General features: G+C 42.6%; 1 protein-coding gene across 2 annotated transcripts in view; it reads right to left on the bottom strand.

Moving 5' to 3' along the window:
* The window catches only part of LOC124799825, a 63,578-nt gene that overhangs the window by 13,992 nt on the left and 33,894 nt on the right, over nucleotides 1-15,692 (bottom strand). For both annotated transcript variants that reach the window (XM_047262950.1, XM_047262949.1), the window contains exons 4-5: nucleotides 13,700-13,744; nucleotides 5,163-5,254 (exon numbers count right to left, since the gene is read on the bottom strand). In XM_047262950.1, coding sequence (XP_047118906.1) covers nucleotides 5,163-5,254; nucleotides 13,700-13,744 — 137 coding nt within the window. The remainder of the gene's footprint in view (nucleotides 1-5,162; nucleotides 5,255-13,699; nucleotides 13,745-15,692) is intronic.

Here is a 15,692-nt window from a genome sequence, read left to right on the forward strand (position 1 = left end):
GTTTCTTTACGCTTGTGGTCGATTGCCACGTTAAAGAGTCCGCAGTATACCTGTCAAATTTAAAGCTCTCTTGCGGTCTCCAGTGGAAAATGTACTTATTCTTTCCCGACTGGATGAGTCGAACTCGCTTAGTGACGGATCTTACATGACACACTTGTCTTACATTCTATAAAATACCACATAGTTGTGCATAAAATTTGCCGAAACACGCAAATAAAGGAATATCACTCACAAAAACTGCAAATATACGTTTATATTTATAAAAAGAGCAAGACAAAATATTTCCTTTCAAGTATGTTAACACATGTTAAGTGCCATTGGAATCAAAGCAACGTCAGAAAAAAAAACTGTTTGCACTTAGATTTTATATTAGATCGGAGAAAGCGTTTGACGGCACAATAGCTTCAGTTTAAAATTTTAAACTTCCTAAGAAATGATTTTAAAGATCTGTGGATAAAGCTACGTGAGGTAGGTAACGACAGTACCATTCGTGTATGTAAATGCAGCAAAAGAATTGTACCTGTTTTATTCAGATCTTTTCAAACATATTTAAGTGAGGAGAGCCTCCTGACAAACAGAATGCTGGGCAGAAAAAAAATTAACTTTCGGAAAACTCGTCTCGTTATCCCATGTCAGCGGCCCTTAAACCGTATTGGGAACTACAGAATGGTCAAATAAAAGTGACCCGGAGAACAGAGTTTGAGGGTACAAAGAAATACAGTAAAGAAAACGAAATACAGTACCAATCCGACTATAACAGCTGTTGAACGTTACCACTTTTGAGCCCGGGTCAGCAAGTTGCTGGAGACGATTCGAAACTGGACTGCTGGAATTGCTGCAATCTCATCCAAAAAGTTCTGCTACAGTTCTGGAAGACAATGAGTGTTGTTGTGATACACCTTTGACATGCGGGTTCCCCATACAAAGTAATCGCAGTCTTGAGAGATCAGGTGACCTGAGTGACCAGACTGACCTCTGCCAACAACTGTCAGCCGTGAAGATTGTTACATGTGCTCCAAGGTTCGGCCGGCTGTATGAGCAGTTGCTCCATCCTGTGGAAGTAACTATAGGTCTATTCCTCCTTCATTAATGCAGCCACAAATGGTTTCAAAATGTTGACAATGTAATGCGCCGAAGACAGCATCTGATGAAAGAAAATGGGTCCAATTATGCGGCATGCCGACAATGCACACCAAACCCAAACCTTCTGATCAAACAATGGTGTTTCGTGTAAGTCATGCTGATTTTCCGCTGCCCAGAAACTATTATTCAGAGATCGACGTCCAAGCCAATCATTGTTATCTCAATGAACAGTCACTCACAAAACTGCAGGCGCTGAAGACCTTTCGCTGGTTTTAATGTATGATCTACAGACACTCGGTAAGGATCCATTCGCAGGTCCAGGTGGAGTATTCGTTCGCGTTATCTACATGGTATGTCGGTCTCTTGCTACAGGTATCGAGTTGATTTGGTAGGACTCTCAAGCATTTTTTGGTGAATTGTACCCACATTTTCTGGAATGCGGGCACGTTTCGGAACTGCTTTTGACTTGTTCAAAACAGATCCTATCTGGCACCACTTTCGAACTAAGCGTCTTTGCTGGCACTTTGACACCGTTAAACTTCTCAGCAAACAAGTAACCACACCGTTTCTATGACGTTGTTATCACGTAACTTTTCACAACGAATACCCGCTGCTCCACAGTGAGTACCATCCTTCCCTTTGCGGTGCTCCACTCTCGTTGACACAGCCCGCGCAACGCTCTGAAACGGCGTGTATCACGTAGCGCGCATACACGTGGTGTCCACGTCACGGAGTATTATTAAGTGCGTACATTCACGTCCAATCGTACCCACTCGCCCGGACCACTTTTATTTTCCACACCCTGTACAACTGTAATTGGCCTTTTGCAATTGCCCACTTGCAGTTCCATATGTACAAAAGGACTTCCGAAATCAAGATCCACATGTAGTGTCACAGTGCGACCGGTACACACTGACGGATTGTCCGACAAAAGTATGTGTTCCTGGTTTCCTACAGACTTAGTTCTGCTGCAGTATGGACAGCAACTGAAATACAGTGTACGAGTGGAATTGCTTGGGAACTGGAAACTTAGTCCAAAGCACGTGTCTCCCTACGATTCTTGCGGAAGAAACATTTAAAATGCAGTCGGATTCACCATCAGATACTTTAGCACAAATGTAGTAATGCGTTCATCTGTGATGAAATGGTGCGAACAATTTTCCCAAGGCCACATAGACTAGGGTGATGCTGATGGGGAAGGAAGACCACCAACATGGGCCGTAGACGATAATGTCCAGGCAGTCGAGGAGCTGATTAGCAGCAGTTGCAGACTGCCTGCCGTGGACACAGGCAGTGCTTATTCACATCCAAGATTGTCTACAGCAGCGATACTCAAAGTGTGTTCCGTGGAGCCCTGGGCCTCCGCAAGGCCTCTGGAAGCCTCTGCCAAATTAATACACTACTGGTTATACGTCCCGGTCACCTCTTGTTCGCATTGACGGCACTTTGAACAGTGGACGTTACATTTCAGATGTGTTACGACCCATGGCTCTACCCTTCATTCGATCCCTGCGAAACCCGACATTTAAGCAGGATAATGCACGACCGCATGTTGCAGGTCCTGTACGGGTCTTTCTGGATGCAGGAAATGTTCGACTGCTGACCTGGCCAGCACATTCTCCAGATCTCTCATCAATTGAAAACGTCTGGTCAATGGTGGCCGAGCAACTGGCTCGTCACAATACGCCAGTCACTACTCTCGATGAAGTGTGGTATCGTGTTGAAGCTGCATGGGCAGCTGTACCTGTACACGCCATCCAAGCTCTGTTTGACTGAATGCCCGTGCGTATCAAGGCCGTTATTGTGGTCAGAGGTGGTTGTTCTGGGTACTGATTTCTCAGGATCTATGCACCCAAACTGCGTGAAAATGTAATCACATGTCAATTCTCGTATAATATATTTGTCCAATGAATACCCGTTTATCATTTCTTCTTGGTGTAGCAATTTTAATGGCCAGTAGTGTATTATTAATAAAAGTTATCTTTTCGCTCAATGTAACCGTCGAAAAAGGCGATAAGCAGCGTAATAAATCTACGATAATGCTATGATCGAAAATTAGAAACAAAAGAATGTAACTCGTATGAGTAGGTACGTGGTGTCTCGATACATGTCACCGCACACGCAGCTGTGCACACTCTCTCTATGTGTGTATGTGTGTTGTGTGTGTGTGTTTCTGTGTATGGTCTCTCATCTACACACGCAGCGTGAATTCCGCTACGCTCTTCCAACCTTTTTCTCATCCGCAAACCTCTCGAATTGCTTTGTAGAATTTCGTCACTTCACTAGCTGTGCTATATTACTCGGGAGGTACATAGTGCTTTTTCCGTGAGAGCGTGCAAAAATGTAACAGGACATAGATAATGCACCACTGAACAATTTGTGGTAGGGAACCTGGGGTCGGTGAAGCCCGCTTAAGGAGATATGGAAGCAAACTTGTCCGCCGCTTTGGCTAGCATTACTGCTTTCCAGCAGATTTACAACTAACATGCGTCCAATTTTGCACATACTATGCTGTTTATTTACGTATACATTCTTTATTTCCTTGAAGGAAACAAGCACAACGAGCCTGATTACCGGGTTCAAATGGTTCAAATGGCTCTGAGCACTATGCGACTTAACTTCTGAGGTCATCAGTCGCCTAGAACTTAGAACTAATTAAACCTAACTAACCTAAGGACATCACACACATCCACGCCCGAGGCAGAATTCGAACCTGCGACCGTAGCGGTCTCGCGATTTCAAACTGTAGCGCTTAGAACCGCACGGCCACTCCGGCCGGCTGATTACCAGGAAGTCATGACGCAGGTTTTATTTACATTAATTGGCCATAAGGGGGCTCCGTTGTATCGTATTTACATTGTCCCATGACAGAACGCTCTATGAATCAACGACGTACCCATTTACTATTCAGTGCTATTCAGAGACGTACAGTACGGAGCAGTACCGTACAAAATTTCCTGGTCGCTAGATTGGAAGGAGAGGTCCTATGCCAAGGCTTGTGAGGTCACATAACCTGATTCCGCTTGATTATTTCCTATGGGAATATCTATAGTCACTTGTGTATGAAACCTCAATGGATAAGGAGATGGAATTAATTGCCAGAATTGGCACTGCCTGTGATGTGATTCGAAACACACAATTGATATTCATGAGCGTGCGTCAGAATTTTGTTCGACGATGTCAAGTTTGCATTGAGGTCGATGACTGTGAGTTTCAGCACATTTTGTAAGATACAGTACAAATGGTACCCTCGTTGTGTCAATGGTGATATTTTCAGGTAACTAACGTAAATAAAAAAAAGTACACAGTAATGTGATTTTATTCGTGTTATCTCCTTAAGTTGGCTTCTCCGAAACCAAGTTCCCTACCTCAAACTGTTCAGTGGAGCACCCTCTATGTCCTGTTAAATTTTCGCACGCTCTTATGAAAACACCCGCACCGTGCAGCTCAGAGTACAGTTCCTGCTCGAATATTCGACTGCAAATGCATCGCAAATTCGTTCACTGCTCTCAGACTGCAGTACACTCGATCTGGATTCATTGTTGACTAAAAAGGCCCAAAGGTACCGCCCGGCCGCCGTGTCATGCTCAGGTCACAGGCGTCACTGGATGCAGAGATGGAGGGGCGTGTGGTCAGCACACCGCTCTCCCGGCCGTATGTCAGTTTCCGAGATCGGAGCCGCTACTTCCCAATCAAGTAGCTCCTCAGTTTACCTGCCAAGGGCTGAGTGCACACCGCTTGCCAACAGCGCTCGGCAGACCGCGTGGTCATCCATGTTTATTGTTGACTACAGTTGTAAAATTCGATATCTTGCAACAATATTGTTCTATATAAACGTAGACTTCTGCAGCCATTGTCACGGTCAGTAAAAGTTTTCTGGGTTTGTGGCCGCATTGTCAATACGTAAAACTACCGACGTTTCGGTCACTATTACAAGCGGGCAAAGCGCACGCTATCGCTGACAACTTACTGCAACTAAGTGTGACAGACTGAACATAATGTATGCTCGATGAAAAATCTGCAAAGTATCTTTCTGCAGTGCCGCATTTGAAAGACGTTTTTTAGCGACGTGGACTCACCATAATGCTGCCGAGTACAAGCGCTGCACCGAACAGGACGAGAACGCAGCCGTGGATGACCTCGGCCACCGGCACCAGTTCCAACCTCGTACCTGGTAGTCGGGCACACAAAATAACACTGTACTCATACCATTGCCCGAAAAAGCAGTGAACATCATAAAGTGAACAATGCAGAAACAAATTCGCCATTATGTCAGTGTATATCAGGGATATTCGAAAAGAAACAAGCCAGATGCTGTAAAATGGAAACCACTGCAGCGTAAGAAGTCGTGTCACAGTATGAGCGCTTAGGTCCAAAACTATCCTCTAAGGAGACAGAGGTGCACACCAACATGGCGACAGAACGAGCAAGCGCATGCGTCGACGGGCCACTGCACTTTGTCGCGCTGAATGGAGTGAAAATGTGTGTGAATTCCTAAGGGACCAAACTGTTGCGGTCATTGGTCCTTAAACTTACGCACTACTTAAACTAACTTACGTTGAGAACAACAGACACACCCATGCCCGTGGGAAGACTCGAACCTGCGGCGGGAGGGGCCGCGCAGTCCGGGACATGGCGCTTCAAACCGCGCGGTCACTCCGCGCGGCAGAATGAATTGAAATAGGGGCTCCAAAGGAAGAGCAAAGGGGTGTAGCGCATTCCCTGACACCGAAAGGAGTGTACGGAGCAGAAATTCATTGAATGTCGTTGGCCGATGAAGCACGGTCTGGAACGCCACGTCGCACTACCGGCGCCGCAGTTCATCTGGTGAATGGCCTTATTCGAGACTGGGGAGTTACGGTAGCAGCCATTGCCGCAAAGGTCGGACTGAGCGTCGGAAGTATTCACACCATCATTAAGGACGGATTGAAATTTCATAAAATGTTGCACCCAATGGGCGCCACACAGTCTCCAACCAGCACGGGAAGCATGCACAGAATGGCACTCTCTCGAACATCTGCAGCGTTATGCCAAGGAAGGAAGTGTAACGAATGATCAGTGGAGACGAGACATGTGGTCATCACTGCAACTCGAGTCAGAACGGCAGCCTCCAGGGGAAGCACGCAGTGTCGCTGACACCTTACACGAACTCTTGCACTCCTTTTGAAGCATAATTTTCAGTGATTTCAGCAAACTGCAGTGGCCGGTCGGAGCTTGCGCTTACTAGCTCTCTCGCCACGTGGGTGTGCGCACATGTCCCTCCAGCGGGTAAGCTTGGGTCTTAAGCGCTCTTCCAGGGACCGTCCCTCTTTCTGCCGGCTTTCCTTTTACAGCCTCCGGCTCCTTTCTTATTGTATGCACATTATTTAATATTTACATCCAAGTAATTCACAAAAACTTTAATCTGCTATATGACATGTGTAGTTAGCTACCTTCGAAACCATACCCCATGGAAAATATTGTGAAAGATCTGGCCATAGCCTGTCTGTCTTTGCGTTCAGGCGTATATCGCGTTTCAAGTTGTCGTTTTCAATTTAATCTGACTACCACAATGCAATTCAATACCTGTGTGTGTATACTATCGCCTAAGAGCTATGGTGTTAGTGCGTATTACTCGGGGATGAATGAATTTCTAATGGGGCGCCTAACAGATTGTTGGCAAATTGTAGAGAGGAAAAAAAGGTCTGATATAACTGAATAGCCACACGTTTAACGGTAGACTAAGATGCTCATAAAATTTTCTCATTTCGTTTGAGTTCAGTGACATTTTATCTCCCCGCCAAATAGTGATGTTGAGTTGATCTTGGTTGATACGCCATAGGATAGTGATACCGAGATGGTAGACACGTCAATTAAAAAAAATAACGGAAGAAAATCGAAACGTTTGAGACGTGATCCTATGAAAGAATGATGAAAATTAGGTGGAGTGATATGGCAAGAAAAGGGGAGGTTCTCCAAAGAGGTGGCGTGGAAAGGAACATGTGGAAAATATTGATCAGAAGATGGAACGAGATAATGGAACATTTATCAAGACATCAAAGAATAGTTTCTATACTTCTTGAGGAAGCTGTAGAGGTAAAAACTCCATGAGGAGAAGACAGAGATGGGAATATATACAAAATATAACTGAAGACGCTGAGTTTGATTGCTACTCACTGTGCATCAACAGTCGGGGCAGAGAGCTTTTCCTGGACATCCGAAAATCGCACACACCCATACCAGCCACTTCTACTGTATTCTAATTAATCAGTTTAAATAACTAGTTAATATAAGCGCCCTGATTAGAAAGCTTTGTTTCAGATGAGTGCTGTTTACAACGGCGAAAAGAGATTGTTCTTAAGAGGAATGCAGATTACCCATGAACCATTAACGGTTGGACTAAGTTAATTGTTTAAGTACATCAAGAATATGAATAATCCAGAATGAAATTTTCACTCTGCTGTCGAGTGGACGCTGATACGACACTTCCTGGCAGCTTAAAACTGTGTACTGGACCGAGCTTCGAACTCGGATCCCGAATGAACTGCCGACATTAAAAATAAGGTAATGATCTTAAACAACAAACTGCCGACAGCAGACTAAAAAGGAAACTGATGGTCTCCTACAGGAATTCAAACGGAAATTTTATAGGGTGAAGGATCAGTTCAAAGAGAATACACAAGAATTTCGAGAAGAATTTGGTAAGTCGCGAAAGGAACTCATCAACACATCACTAGAGAACACGAAGAATCACATAACGAAGTTATGATGGAGGAAAACTCAGATGAGGCACTAAACTCTGAGGAAGACGTAGATCGTATGCACAATAAAACCGCGACCGATCAGGTGGAAGATAAAATCACTAAACACAGCACGGAGATCTCGTTAGTAAAGAGTTGAAGTTCGCAACATAAAGAATCATTCTTTATCATTGTAGCTGACGTACAGGCATAACACACGAACCTGGCCGCTAAATTAGAACACATGCAACAACTCGCATGTTAGAAATACAGGACACACCTTGGGGGACGCTGAGTGCAGCACCAAATTTCATTGTTGGTACTGGTCTTGCGAACACACACGTTTCACAGGTTCACAACGCTCAAGGGCTGCATCTGTTGCTTTTGTGTGTCAATTCAGACATGCGTTCGCAAACCGCATTCTGAGAAACAAAAATCAGATCTGTCTATGATCAGTTTGAAAGACATCGATACACGTTGGTGATTGGACTGGCTTACAGCATAATTTGAGTAAATTTCAGGCTGCCTTTTCGAATGTATTTTGGTCTGCCGAACAACAGTGGGCAGTCAAGCCAAAATCATTGACGTCGCCACATTGTAGCTGCAGCTGCAGTGGCAGTGCCATTGCTGAATTTTTGCATACGTATCAGCTCCTTGAAGTATATTTGGATCAGCCCATCAAGGATACGGAACTCATAACATTATTTTACAGTGATCACATTGACTCTTCGTGATAGATTAGCCCTCGTAGGATACAAAAATATCGAAACGTATGTCAATGAGAGTGAAGCCCTTGACACCGGAAGAAGACGGCATGAGAATAATCATTGCGATGTGCTAAATCGAGTCAATGATGCATCGTGAAATGAATATAGCAATGAACGGGCTTTCGCTTCAAATCGACTGACTGATCTCAGGGAAACAAGAAGACAAGACGACCGCAGGCAGCAGTGTGAAAGGCGACAGGGCTATCGTCGCGAATTCGAGAGGAACGACGACCGATTGCCACAGCGCAGAAGAAAAATGACTCGATTCCACTCCGGAATTCGCAGGAAAACTGATTTCAGTTTCAGGCGTGATCCCCCTCTGAAACTGAATACACGGACGTGACGTCACATATAGCAGGATAGATTACGCACAACGGACGTGACATTACGGAAGCGTAATTAAGTGAAGATGAGCAATATACCAAGGACGAATTCAAACAGATGTTAAGGTGAAAGAATTAGGTTCTAGCCTGGAGGCTAGTGCAGTAACAGAAAAATTATTTCAAGAGCTCAAAGCGCGGGGACGTCAGTTTTTCCGTTAACTGGACTAAGAATTGTAAGCGCTTTCTGGAATCGAAGCAAGCCATTTTGAGATCGAGTTCTAAAAAAAATATACAAAATTTTGTTAGAAGATTTTGTGCAGGCTATTATTGTTATTTCGTTTTTTAACTTTAGAATCGTATTCGATACTGACTGCATGACGGAATGATGTTGCCAATTAGATGTTGTAGAAGAATCAGGCAGAAGAAATGAAGATTTTCTTTGAAGTAATTGTAGATGAAGATTGTGAAGGACTGCGAGCGTGAACCTTAGCTCTTTTTTTAGCATAAAACGAGACACGGGAGTTGGGACTCCGCAGTTTAGCCGGAAAGATAACGACGTGATGGCGTGGAATGTGTGAATCATGCTGCCGCAGGTACTCAAGCGAAACAGAATATGTTAACAGGACCTGACGAGCATAAAAAGGAAAAGTTTGGCGAGGTATTGCGCTACTAACAAGATATATTTTCGTTCCTGACCAGACTAATGAAAAGATGTGTTAGCAAATTAAAAACGAAACCTCGTATCTTGCATCAAATTTTCCTGTGTGCCATCAACTAAGAAGCTTGCCGTTGATGAAGAGATTCAGAGGATTCTAGATACGGAAATCATCAAGCGATTAAAGAGAGAGTACAGCAGTCTCATCCATGGAGTGCTGAAGTGAAACGGAGTTGGAAGGATTGTATTAGAGGCTAGAGCATCATTCTTCTGCAAAGGGAGCAACCCGAAAATTTCTAGACGCGATTACAGTCATTTAATGGTGTAAAGTATCTGAATAGTTTGACTTCACAAGCAGTAACTGGCATGTCCTGCTGCACTGAGTTTCTGCACAATGATCGGAGCTATCAATTTCAAAGGAGAACATTTTTTGAATGTATCATCCATCACCTTTATAAGAGCGCTTATCAGGTATCGCGGCATAAAATAGTTAAGCCCATTGTAGCCGATGTATATGTTACTTAATTTGGTTAATCGACGTAGGAGGATCATTTCGACATCTTACATCTTGTCCTCAGAGCATTTTGGAGACTGAGAGTCACAGTGAACTTAGCGAAGTCGGAGTTTCAAGAGACGCAAGTGGATATTATTATGCAAAATGTGATTTAAGCCGACTCACAGAAGATGAACAGAAGTGTGAGCTTCCCTGTACCATCGTGTTGATAATAGATGAGAGCTGTGCTGAGCTTTACGTTCGCTTCTTTGCCGGACACAACCTGTCGTAACTAATGAAATTTCTGATGAAAGATACAGTTCTGACCTAGGGCGAGCACTAGCACAAATGCATTTCATATATTCAAGAAAATACAAAAAGGTAGTAGTGTATTTTGTGTTCGTTTCCAGTGAGTTTAAATATAAAAAGTGCTGTCCAATACAGACAGTTCTTTTGTCAAGAGCACACGTAAAGTGTTAAGATTAGTGACTCCTAGAAGGGGGAGGGGGAGTCCAGTGGGCTCCGCTTATGCAAGGATGGTGCCTGTTTTGTTTATGTATATCTAACGTTGTCCAAACTTGTCTCATTGGGTTGGCACCACCAGAGGTTTGGTATGACGGCATGCTGCGATAGACCCACCACTGCTCTGTTTGCTATACTCGCCCCACTAGTCAGTCCGCTGACGGTGCAGATACATCACATGCTGCGGTTCACTGACCACCGCTCCGTTCATTGAACTCACTGCGCTAGTCAGTCCGGCGCCAGTACGGATGCGCCGCATGCTGCGACAGACTCACCACTGCTCCATTTGATGAGCTTGCACCACTAGGCAGCCTGCCGCCGGTGGAGATATGCCACCTGCTGTGATAGGCCCACCACCGCTCCATTTTCAATGAGAAAATGTTAATCACAGAGAGCTGTGCTGTACTGCCAGTACTTTCAGTGTCTTCACCGGTATGTCATCACACATATGTGAGGATAGTTAAGGGTGCAAATAAGTCAGGATCATTGCATGCCACTTGAAGGTAGGGCCCTCTCTCGCTACCACACACTCACCAATACAACTGGGCAAGCATACTTGTACCTCGTCCAGTTCAGTTTATGTAGGAGGAACATTTCGACGTCTTATATTATGTCCTCAGAGCATTTAGGAGACTGGTAGTCTCAGTAAACTTAGCGAAGCTGTAGTTTGGATAAAATCAAGTAAATGTAATCACGCAAAAAGTGTTTTAAGCCGACTCACAGAAGATGAAGACAATTATATCACGCGATCGCTGAAACATAGTTTAGGCATGCTGTACGTAAACCATGGACATTCATCCCGGCACTGTTTCCTGCTACTTCAGACCCTCTTACCCTCAACTATCCTCGAGTTTCATCAGTGATATAGGTATGATGTCATATCAGTGGTGGTTAGGTTGCGGGGTTGGGTTGTTTGGGAAAGAGACCAAACAGCGAGGTCATCGGTCTCATTGGATTAGGGAAGGATGGGGAGGGAAGTCGGCCGTACCCTTTCAAAGAAGCGATTTAGGGAAATCGCGGAAAACCTAAATCAGGATGGCCGGACACGGGATTGAACCGTCGTCCTTCTGAATGCGAGTCCAGTGCGCTAACCACTGCGCCACCTCGCTCGGTCAGTTCAGTGGAAGACACTGAAAGCACTAGTAGATTTCAATCATTAACAGCACAGCTCTCTGTGCTTAGTATTTTCTCATTGCTTCGAGCGAGTGCTCTGCATAAAGATGTAAGATGTACATTACTTTGCATGTTTTTATCACTTCTGTGGTTTCTTATTTGATGATTCATGTGGTTGCCAGTAGGGGCCCTTCATGATGCTTGTTCAGTACTCAGTATGCATCCAGCCGAGATGGCAATACCACAGCAACAAAAGACATTTAGCTCTCTCTGTTTCTACAGATACAATTCACCTACAACTGTGTAGTCTGCGTTTCGTCGAGAGGACAGTTCAAATGATGTGTAGGTGTGTACGGACTTTTCATTGCGCTATTAGCCTCCAAGGTCGCCTGATCTCACGGATTGTGGTTTTTTTGTGGGTGGTTGTGAAAGATTCCATTTGTACACCTGCCCTTCCAACAACTTTTGAGGAAATGCGAAGGGCCACAACAACTGTGAGTGCAGTAAGTCTAGACATACTCGCAACAGAGATGAGTCTCATTATCGTCTGAATGTTAATCGTATGTCAGATGCTCACCTTGAACATACGTAAGAGGTAAATGAAACCTGCGATCCTAGCATAATTGTAAATAGTATCCAAATGTTTTATGTGTATGAAAGTGCAATATATACCCCTGCAAGATTGCACAGTTCTTTTGAAAATAAAAACTTTTTTGGACTATATGAAAGTTGAAATCCACCTCAAGTTTCTATCTTCGTTTGTGTAGTAGACATACTGTTATGATTCTATTTTAGTCCCCCTGTATTGTAAGGCTCAGCTCCTTAGACGGGATAGAAGTTTGCAAAAAAGAGGTTATTAGCTAAACATAAATATGGGTAGAAGAAGGCCAATAGAGTGTAGCTAAATTAAGTCAGTTGATGCTGAAAGAACTATGTATAGTTTAGGAAAGGAGACGCTCAAAGTAATAGACGCGCTCTGTTATGGGTTTAACAAAATGACTATCGACAGTCCAACAAGACATTAAGAGTAGACCAGCAACCGTAAAAGAATCATTTCTGAAAAAGACAAATATGTTAAAATAGAATATAAATTTAAGTATAAACGTAAATATGGTCTGCAGTTGGGGTTAATTGAGTTTTATTTAATCTTGCGTAGATAAAAATCATACTATAGCATACTATGGACCATGCTTACATATATTATGTATGTGGAGGCTGTGGATCTCCTCAAATACAAAATTTTAATAAATGTAAGTGTTAGGAGGTCTCTTCTGTAGAGTAACTTTGTATGGAATGAAACCTGGATGATAAACAGATTAGACGGTTTGTATAGTAATATTACGTAATAAAGTAGTGAATTTGATGTGTAGATTAAATATCTAATGAAGAGCTATTCAGTCTAAGAGGAGATAAAAGTGCATTATAGCGTAAAATGTCATGGTTGATACGACACGCCATGAAGCACCAAAGAATAGTTAACATACTAACGGTAGGGATGTGTGAGGTCATAAAAACTATAGTGAGTGATCAAGGTTTGAATGTACCAAACGGACTGAAATGAGTCTAAGGCGCTGTAGGTATACAGAAAAGAAGAGGCTTGAACAGAGAGACTAGGATGGAGAGCTGCATCTAACCCATATTAGGACGGATGTCTATAAAAATAACGTGTCGTTCGTGGCGTTGTAGTCTTCAGGATGTTAACGAAAGCTTCAGATGAGAGTATAGCCCAGTGTGTGTGTGTGTGTGTGTGTGTGTGTGTGTGTGTGTGTGTGTGTGTGTTTATAATTTTTTTATGAGCGAAGAACTATAATGGTCAAATTTAAATTTAGCAACTGCACTAAGTTGCTGATACATGTTTGCTTCTTATTTTAAGCTAAGAGAAGCACTTATTTTCAGTATGTGACTGAAATGTCAGAACATGCAGATGCCCTTACACCTGCGAACAAACATGTTCAGTTCAAACAAAAAAAAAATTGATGTAAGAAACTGATTATAAGTAGTAAGTAAGATTCTACGGTACTTACTTTCTCCAGTGTTGAATTTGTACGTTGTCAGGCACGAATCACATTCTGAAACAAGAGAGACAAAGCGTGACAGGCATTTCGAAATACAAGCACGATATGTGAATTGCAGAGGAAAAAATTGTGTAGCGTAGTGCAGGATCTACAAGGGAAATGACTCCCTTGACGATGTGGGAGTCGCCATCGGTGGAAAAGTGCCTGTTTTACTTGGTATTTAACGATACCGATGCACGAGCCCCACAATACTCCAAACTAACTTGTATCATCTGATGATGAATCGCCAGGTGATTCGAAACCGGCCATGAATAAATAAAAATTGAAGAAAAAACGGCGATTGGTCGCAGTAATTCCTGAAACTTTTAAAAATTCTACTTTCACGAGAAAGGCCTGCCAAAGCGGTCACCCAGTTCAGGGAAGTTAGGAAATATCTTCAGGAGCAAAATAAAAGAATAAGTATTTAGAGAAAAATGTGATCTACCACACTGGTAGAAATACATGGATTACATTCCATGTTTGGCAGATGAACCACAAACACTAATAACAGCGATAGAACAGCTACACACAGACATAAACACACTACACAGAATCAAGGAGTTCACTTTCGAGAGGGAAAATAAATTTCCAAGATAATTCTAACACAAATGAAAAAATAAAAACTCTTTTATTACATACTGAAAAAACGCCACAACCGACAAAATGCTACACCAAACCACAATCCCAAAGAGAAGCATTAATCAGATACATATTATTCACAGTGCAGTGCCACTAAACAAACACAATTACAATAGTGAGTTAGATATAATATCTTGAGCAGCAAACAGCAGTGGATGCAAATAATCTCTTGTCACCAAATTAAATAATAAATTCAGTAAGACAAGAAAATCAAACAAGTTAAACAAGTAGGGCAAAATAAGACACACATCCAGGAACCCACAAAACTCACCACAATCACACACGGTAACAACAGAACAGCCTCACAAGCACACAGCCCAAAACCTCAATAGTCAAGCTGGTAGACACATACAGAAACTAGCTGACATACAGCACTGATAATATCTTTATGAAACAAGAAATGAAAATAACTTACTTAAGTAATGATTCAGTACTGAAAGGTTTGAAGGACGAGGAAGACAGTGATAAAAATAGCAAATCTACCCTTACCTACAGATGTGGTCGTCTATACTTCGGACAGCCGAGCAGAACATTTGATGTCTATGTTACTACATAAAGACAAGTCATTATTTAACTTTGTTAGCAAAATTCTAGAAAAGTCATTGAACAATTTACTTCAAATTTCTTACATAATAAATACTCTAATGGACCTTCAGACTGATATAGGCAACGTATTTTTTAATATACACAATGTATAAATGTGTATGTAATATATAAAGGGGAATGTAGTTTCGAAAAGTCTTTAAATGTTTCAGACAAGTCATTATTTAACTTTGTTAGCAAAATTCTCGAACAGTGATTGAACAATTTACTTCAAATTTATTACATAATAAATACTCCAATGGACCTTCAGACTGATATAGGCAACGTATTTTTTAATATACACAATGTATAAATGTGTATGTAATATATAAAGGGGAATGTTTCAGTTTACTTCAAATTTTTACTTGATGTTCTAGTGAACTTTGGGAAGTACACAGGCTATGAGCCGGCCTGAGTGGCCGAGCGGTTCTAGTCGCTACAGTCTGGAACCGCGCGACTGCTACGGTGGCAGGTTCGAATCCTGCCTCGGGCTTGGATGTGTGTGATGTTTAGGCTTAAGTAATTCTAAGTTCTGGGGGACTGATGACCTCAGCAGTTAAGTCCCATAGTGCTCAGAGCCATTTTGAACATGCTATATGTTTTTAATATATACAGTACATTAACGTTATCAAAATTCTCCAAAATATCTTGACAAATTTACTTCAGATTTCCGTACGATACTATAAACACAGCCACGGACGAAGGCTATATATTTTTAATATAGGAGGTCTGTTCAAAAAAC

Source organism: Schistocerca piceifrons, chromosome 1 (genome assembly GCF_021461385.2).
Source record: "Schistocerca piceifrons isolate TAMUIC-IGC-003096 chromosome 1, iqSchPice1.1, whole genome shotgun sequence".
Lineage (NCBI taxonomy): Eukaryota > Metazoa > Arthropoda > Insecta > Orthoptera > Acrididae > Schistocerca > Schistocerca piceifrons.